At 39.8% G+C, this 8,988-nt stretch overlaps 1 gene segment (V, D, J or C); it reads right to left on the minus strand.

Annotated features, from left to right (window-relative positions):
- Positions 1-3,204: 3,204 nt before the first annotated feature.
- LOC119502263 lies at positions 3,205-8,445 on the minus strand (the record flags this gene model as incomplete). The annotated part of the segment is given in 5 exon segments: positions 3,205-3,704; positions 5,439-5,545; positions 5,630-5,653; positions 5,751-6,101; positions 8,295-8,445. Coding segments are annotated over 5 exon segments (666 nt in total), but the record flags the coding sequence as incomplete, so codon positions are not given.
- Between the last annotated feature and the right edge of the window lie 543 nt (positions 8,446-8,988).

Raw genomic sequence — 8,988 nt, forward strand, 5'->3', positions numbered from 1 at the left:
TGGTTATTGATATGGTTTTAGTCTTCTAATGCATTATTTTAGATGTTTAAGGTGAAGGGCTGCATCTCTGTTAAAATGGCATGAGCTCTAATTTCTGCAGGTTATAGTTTTATGCCTATGCATTATATGTCATGATTCCATCCATGACCTCAGCCTTCCTAGTGTGTCTCTTCCCTTTTTCCCTGTGTGCCCAGTTCCCTGTCTGTCTAGTGTGGTGTGAGGCTCTTCTCCCCGGCAGACTTTCCGGCCCACTTCCACTCCGTTTGCACGTTGGCGTGGGGGGTCCGCCATATTAAGTGCAATTCCAAACCAATCACTGGGGAGTGGAAATGGGTTATAAAACCCTCCAACAGCGAGCAGCCTGCATCGATGCCGACTTAACCAGCTCCCCTTATTGATGACGTGCAACGCCGTTTTGTGTTCGTCATGGAACACGCTCCAATGTCAGCTCCATGCGACTACCGGTACAAACATTTACTGTAAACTGCTCAGACTGATAGGCATTTAGTTTATTCTACTTTATTGTCATACAGACGTCAACAACATAAAGTAAGTAGATAGTATTTAAGATCAAATAAACCCTTGTCTGGACTAGACAACGGTAACGTTAGACATGTTCATTAGATTGTATATATATATATATATATATATATATTTATAATTTTTGAATACATATATTTATACAGAAGATTTAACCTAATATTCTTATTTTACACTATTCTTGCATTTTTATAAATGCATGCATTTATATTATTTGCATATATCTTATTTTTCAGCAGTATTATTTGCACTGTCGTTATATATATTTCTTATTTATATTTTCTTATTATTTCTCTATTTTTATATATTTATATTTATATTCTAGAACGGGAGCAAAAAGTAACTCAATTTCTCCCCCGGGGATCAATACAGTATTCTTGATTCTGATATTTATTTCCTTGCAGTAGAGAGGGAAGTTCGTCCCAAAGAGGCTGCTGTATTTCTACCTCCACCTTAAAGAAGGAGCTTCATTGAGCTGTGAGTGTGACTACAAACGGGGTTCCCTCCACCACGGAGTGGGAGGGTGTAGCGACCAGATTGGAATTGGACCTCTCTCTCTCTCTCTCTCTCTCTGATGCAATCAACTCACCTGATCAACCTGCGCAGCTGTCTCTCATCTCATCATCCACCTCAGCATAAATATCCGGCTCTCCAGTCACTCATCTCCAGATCGTTGACTCAACCCAAGTGGTAGTTTGGCCTCGGCCGCTCCGCCTTGTTACCTTCTGAGTAATCTTGTTCCTAGTTTTTGATCTCGATCGTGTACTAACGTTTGTTCTCCTGTGCCTAGGATCACCGTCTGCCTTCCCTCCTGCTCTGCTCATTCCAGCCTCGTCATTCATCCATTCCATTCACCATTCATGCTTTTTGTCAATAAAGCCTTTGTTCCACTTCCTGCCATTGTCTGTGTCTGCATTTGGGTCCAAATCACACTGATCGTAACATTATAGGTTATTCAGTTATTATCCATAATGCAGTGTGTGGTGAGCAATGGTTTTACGCAGGTTCAGGTTTTACATGTTGCCTCGAGGTTTGTCTGCAAATAGCCCTCTGCCTGTTCTGGTTGTATGTGTTCCCTGTATAGTGAAATGAAAAAACATGAAACGGTTTAACATTTAACTTTGCAGTTCACAGCAGATTCATGACTTTTTAGCTGTGCATTTAATTGTGATTTTTTTGCATAACAGATATGATAATATAGGCTATTTAATGTCTTTCTAATATGCCAAAATGCTTCAACACTATTATAGTTTATAGTTTGATGTTGGACTCTCCGTGTAACATCCACACCTATAAGCCTCCGTTTTGGAACAGCAATAACATCATAAGTGGTTAAATTACTGAACATGGGATTGGACATTTAGACTTGAGTGTTTCCTACATTAATTCAAGTGATTTAAGTTTTTTAACAGACTATTCAGTGTCCCACATTTCTTATAATAATAAAACATAAAGAAATAAAGATAAAGAAAAATAAAGATTAGTCTGAGACAACTTGGCACTAAGAGTACTAACATGTCTACCGTTTCCTTCATTTCTTTGAGTGTGATATCTGCATTTTATTTGTTGGTTTGATTAGGACCCATCCTGGGATTTCAGAGTGCTACTGGGTGTAGATTTAATGTATTGGCCTCATATCGCAATATATTCCAGAAATCTGAAATGCAAAAAATGTCCCACTTTAGGTTAATTCACCCTATGTGCATTGTGGAAACTTGACTCACTAAAGTTCATATTAATTAAAAAATGTTGAACTAAATTCACAATGGCATAGATCTAATTTAATGTTGCTTATAAATGTCATCATAGAGGCTTTTATCAACTCTAAGTTCAATGGACCCAGGTGGTAGAGCCGGGGCTTATTGCTGTGAACTGAAACATGTCAGAAAGAAAAGATGAGCAAGCTGCTAAAAATCCCTCCGCTGAGTCTGTCAGGCCATGTAGGCTGAGATATGTGGGCAGTGCATTCCTGTCTTCAGAAATGAATGGAAACTGACACAGCACGCATGTTAACTGCTGACTACTAATACCGACTGTGTGATCGGCCTCTGATAGGTGAGGAGATTACTTACTGTGTGTTGGGTTGGCGGTGACTTTTGGCCGGCAGCATTGGTTTTACTTCAAATAAATAATGAAGCCATACAGTATATCTCTTCTGAAAGACTTTTAATGAGAATAAATTCAGCATGAAGCACTTCACAAGCACTTACACAAACGGACAGCTTTGTTAACTATAAATCAGCTCTGCTGATACATCAAATGCTTTTAAGTAGGGCTGTCAATCAAGATATAGTTAATCACCATTATTGCAAATTAATCACACAGTTTTTATCTGTTCAAAATGTACCTTAAAGGGAGATTTGTCAAGTATTTAATATTCTTATCAACATGGGAGGGGGAAATATGCTGATTTATGCAAATGTATATATATATTTATTATTGGAAATCAATTAACAACACAAAACAATGACAGATATTGTCCAGAAACCCTCACAGGTACTGCATTTAGCATAAAACAATATGCTCCAATCATAACATGGCAAACTGCAGCCCAACAGGCAACAACAGCTGTCAGTGTGTCAGTGTGCTGACTTGACTATGACTTGCCCCCAAACTGCATGTGATTATCATAAAGTGGGCATGTCTGTGAAGGGGAGACTCGTGGGTACCCATAGAACCCATTTACATTCACATATCTGGAGGTCAGAGGTCAAGGGGCCCCTTTGAAAATGGACATGACAGTTATTCTTCTTCAAAATGTAATGTAAGTTTAGAGCGTTATTTAACCTTCTTTAAAGCTAGTATGACGATGATGGTTGGTACTTATGGATTCATCAGGTTTCCTAGTTTCATATGATACCAGTATCTTCACTCTAGATTTAAAACTGAGCCCACTACAACCTAAAAGTCAAAAGTTACATTAATACATTAAAGAAATCAGTGGCGTTAAAACAAATTTGCATTAACAGTTATTATCACTTTCATTTTGACAGCCCTACTGTTTAAGTCAAGCAAGTTGCTCTAATTTGTGCAGAATGTGAGCAACTGATTTGAAAGCAAAATGCACTTCAGCATGCACACTTTATAATCTCTATTCACAGAAATCAGGAGAATCAGCTGCTTTGTGCAGCTCAGCTCTCAGTCCCGCTGTTTTCCAGACGACCCTGTGCAGCAGACAGAGAAGGAGATATTTTCAGAGGTTTATTAAAGAAAACTATACAATTATTATATTACTTCCAACACCTCCACTTGGTCTTCACTGATGTAGTCAGGTGAAAGAACAGTGATGGGTTGCAGTCAAACAGAACATCCTGTCTTTTTCTAACCACTTTTCCTTGACCTTCATGGAAAATGTCATGAGGTCAAGGAAAGATCCAAAGGAGAATTCATAAGGACGACCACAATGCTGAGAGAACCCGACTGTACTTACCCAGGATGGTTTCAGTTTGTTATAGCAACTTTAATAATAACACTTAAAATGAGTACAGTGATCTCAGTGCTGTACAGTTCAAGTAGGGATTCCTGTCCAAAACAGAATCACACCTCCTAAGAAGGTTGCTTTCAATTTATCCACAGTGTTCAATTAAACAGCAACGGTGGACGTTATTGACGGCTGAATGGTGCGTCGCTTTCAATTAGGGCCGTCAAAGTTAACGCAATAATAACGCGTTGACGCAAATTTCTTTAACACATTAATGCGACTTCCGATATATAGGTTGTAGCGGGCTCAGCTTTAAAGTTAGAGTGAAGAAATATCACATGGAACTAGGAAACCTATTGAATCCATCGGTACCAACCATCATCGTCATACTAGCTTGTCATGAAGGAGGTTAAGTAACGCTCAACATTTACGCCAAATTTTGGTGAGGAAAAACGGTCACGGCCATTTTCAAAGGGGTCCCTTGACCTCTGACCTCCAGATATGTGAATGTAAATGGGTTCTATGGGTACCCAAGAGTCTCCCCTTTACAGACATGCCCACTTTATGATAATCACATGCAGTTTGGGGCAAGTCATAGTCAAGTCAGCACACTGACACACTGACAGCTGTTGTTGCCTGTTGGGCTGCAGTTTACCATGTTATGATTTGAGCATATTGTTTTATGCTAAATGCAGTAAATTGCATAAATCAGCTTACTTGTCCACTCCCATGTTGATAAGAGTATTAAATACTTGACAAATCTCCTTTAAGGTTAATTTTGAACAGATAAAAAATGTGTGATTAATTTATGATTAATCATGATTAACTATGGATAATAATCGTGATTGAATATTTGAATCCATTGACAGTCCTACTTTAAATGAATTGTGGGATGTTATTATCTCCTTTCCTTTGGTAAAGGATGCTCCAGTGTATCCTCTGCTAAAGGAGATAGGAAAGGAAGCATTGAAGCTCCTTTCCTTAGCATTCAGAGAATTCCAACAAGTCTTATCATGGCTGGGTTAGGGTTAGGTTTGGGGTTCACCCTAACCCTAACCCTAACCCTAACCCTAGCCCCATGGCTGCCACTTTGATGCTTGTGGGTCATTTAACTCAGTTAGGAACCTTCCTAAGCAACAAACACTATTGGACCACAGCCCAGGTTTCAGTGGTGCCACTATCCTTCTTGCACGAGCATTGTGACTCTTTCTGTAACAGTCCTGTCGTGTCCGCTCGGCATGAAGCCTTAACTAACATTTACATAACGGACACTTTTGTTCTGACAGAAAGCCATCACTTTAACAGACAGGTGAAGCCAACAATGTTATGTATTCAATGTCTGATAGGGGCTTAAATGCACCTCCTGGCCATGAGCGTTTCATTCAGTATTCACAGAGCCATTTTCTATGGCAAGTACAACACTTCCAGTGGGATTTCTTTGGTACAGGGACACCACAATGAGTCAGGTTGGACCAACCTGAAGCCTCCACGCCAGAAACACCACAAAGACTCCGAAGACGCTGCTCTTGAAGATCAAAACAACGTAGGACAGCTTGGCAGTGTGCGTGATCCTCAAATATTTCTCTGCAAGAGATTGCATCACTTTTTATGAATGACATGTTTCAGTTGTGTCGATGCTTTGATAGGCTCACACAAAACTATATTTACCTCTTATCGCTCCAGCTCCTGGTCCTGACAGGAAGATAAAGTAGATACAGGTTTTTTTTCAGTGCAGTCCTGGCGTTTCACATCATTAAAAACACGTCTTCTGAGTTGCAAATGAACGTACCTTCAACGCCTTCGACCCAGTCTGAACGGTGCACGGTCTCGTTCCCGTTGAAGAAGCTGACGGTGCAGGTGAACTTCTTGCCTGGTGTGAACCACTCCCTGAGCGGGACCCTCAGCCTGCTGGTGATGCTGTAATGTTCACCTTCCCACAGGGCAGCGTTGTCGGTCGCCACGCCATCCGTTTCCACATTTACCCCGTCGATCTGCCAGAACACACTCACGTGGTCCGGGTAGAAACGAGAGGCCACGCACACCAAGGTCTTCCTCCTTTTCTCGTCTTTGTTGTTTCGACACTTGTTTTGTGAAGGTCGAAGCACCGTCACTGTTGGCGGGGTGATAGAACGGTTTGAATCTGCTGGGACGAAAGAAACAAATCATTAGAATGATTCCACATTTAGGGAAATAAGCGTGTTCTCTTTCTTGCTAGGAGTTAGATGAAAAGATTGATACCGCTCTGAAGTCTGCTGGATAAATATGGAGCTACAGCCTGCAGCCAGTTAGCTGCCACCAGCAGTGACAACACTTTGGTTTGATGTACAAGTTAAACAAACGAGTAAGGATACAACATGTTAATCAGTGAGCTTTAGAGCTGCTGGTAGGTGGATTTTCTTAACTTTAGACAGAGCCAGGCTAGCTAGAGAAGCTAGTTTTGCCCTGATTCCTCCTTCTCCTTCTTTTAAGCTAAGCTAACCAGCTGCTGCAAAGAGACAAATCTCTGGTGCTTTCTGGACAACGGCCACTCATTTTGTTTTAGGTAAATCATATTCCCAGTATGAACATTTAAATATCCCTCATTTAAATCATTATGTCCTAAAAGTTATAAAATTCACTAACAGCTGAATCCAGAGTTATTTTCCTCGGCATAATGAACAGTCATCAGACCCATGGGACTGCACCGCCCTGCACGCTCATATGACATATCTGGTTCTGTCAGCTTCCTGCTAGCTGTATGTGGCTGTAATAATGGATATATTGGCTGTAATTCATCACTATTATCTTCTAATACACCCATGAGCTTTATATGCTGTCAGCCTGTACCGTGGTGGATGTATTAACGTCTCTGTTCCCAAACAACCGGCTATCGGCCAGTAGCTAGTAGTGCCAGTAGCTAGTAGCGCTAGTAGCATGACATTAACAGAATTTAATGGAGTTGTAGGCTATTCACTATCACGCAGGGCAAAAGCACAGGACACAACCTCTTCTACATCCATGGTCTGTGGTCTGTTGGACTCCATTTTGGATCCTTGACATGAAAAAGATTGAGATTTCTCTCAAAATCTGTGCTATTTGATTTTTCTAACTTCCATTTATGTCCATCGCTCCCTTTATGCTCCTCTGGGAAGCAGCTGGGCAAAAAAGTTTAATAAATGAATAAGTAAGTAAGTAAATAGTTATAATAGTATGAATATTAATAATATTCTATTGTTCATCACATGTCATTTCAGTAGAAACATTAAATAATGACATTATAATAGAAAATAATTTAGTTTTACTTGTGTACGGCACTTTGTAGGCGAACGTTTTACTGGCGTCTGGTAGACGCTTTCAGTCCAAAATGGCGGAAGCGTAGCTCTACTGCTGGGCGCTGATGTTGCAATGGAAGAAAACAATTGACTTTAACTTCTTAGTAATATACGTACGTTCTTTGGCTGCTCTTTCCAGCAACATATTTAAAACTCTTGGCAACAAACAAAATAAGTACATTTCTTTAAAGCTGCCTATCAAATTCCTGGAGATATTGTGAGATTTTAATACCAGAATTTAGAAATGCACAGTGAGGAGGACGCAGGAGGATTCATGCTCTCATGCTAAACATAAATGCCACATACAAACAACATGGCCCTACAGGTTACAGTGTTCCCATTCAGTGCCATTATCATTCAGTTTCTTTAGATGTATTATCGTCTTACCAGGAACCGTTAGCCTAGTTCCCTCTCTGAGATTAGCAGGTAAAGGGAACACAACACAACAACGGCTGAACAGAACACTTACCTATTTTATTATATGACTGATTCATCTCATTTTACTCCATGTAGTAGTATTCAGTTAGGGGTTTTTACTTGGTTTACAGTAAGTTTCTTTGTGTTCGCTTTATTTAACTTTTGCTTTCTATGACTGAAAAAAGAAAAGAAAGGGACATCCTCTAAAATCCAAATTTACAGCATTGGAGTTTTACACAAAACAAATGTTTAAAAATTCTTTTGAAAAATGTTATTGATTTAAGAGAATAGGGTGAAAAACATCAAACCATGCCTTGTAGATATTAAACCAGCTAATCTTGAATTATACATTATGGAATATAACATAATCTGACTTCTGAAAAAAAAAATACATATATATATATATATAATTTACTTTGTATTCTGTGAATCTTAAGACATTTCTAAAAATAATTAGTATAATAATATTAAACTGAAACATTTAACTAAAATGGTCATGTTGGTTTTGTTAGGATCAGAGCCGGTCACATTCAGGTATCTGACAGTTAGTTAGTCAGACAGTTTTTCCCTTATTGTCAAACAATAGAAACATTTTTCAGACTTACCCAGAACAGTGAGTTTAGTTCCATATCCAAAGACAGGTTCATGACCAGGCCAATCCCGTTGTGACGGCCACAGTGAAGAAGCATGACACAAAAACCTGAATTCTCTTTGCTCGACGTGTATTTCCTTCCCCCCAACCAGCTTTTCTTTATCTCAGCCTCCATCTTTCTGCGTCTGTCTGAAAGAGCAGCTGTGCAGGTCGGTTTGACTGACAGCTGAGGTGAGCTCCATGCAGCCTGACTGCTACTATGTCTGTGTCAAAAAATTTGCTTCACAGCCCGTCGCACTTCCTGGCCTTGTACAGCTCTTGCACAATCGTTACACTCCATGTCCTATTTGTAATGAAGGCCTAGTTATCCATAAGAAAACTAAAATAATATCATGTATAAATAAATAAATCATGTTCACCTATCAAACTTCCATTTTCAAGTGATATCCCAGGTTGGGGATACACTGATTGACACGATCATTTCTGAAGCAATCAGTCCGATTGATGTAAACATGTAGATTTTTGCGGTGACCCGTAATGCTGCATGACGGATGCACTGGCACTGCGAGGACTACGTGAATACGACAATTAGAAGAGAACGATTGTTCAGAGACCACCTCACCCACAAGCACCTCGATTTCTGTGTCAGAAAAAATCCTTTTCTTGGTTTTCGTCTCGGTTGTTGCCGTGATTCAGCGTAAAGAACC

The sequence above is a fragment of the Sebastes umbrosus genome, chromosome 14 (genome assembly GCF_015220745.1).
Source record: "Sebastes umbrosus isolate fSebUmb1 chromosome 14, fSebUmb1.pri, whole genome shotgun sequence".
NCBI classification, from domain to species: domain Eukaryota; kingdom Metazoa; phylum Chordata; class Actinopteri; order Perciformes; family Sebastidae; genus Sebastes; species Sebastes umbrosus.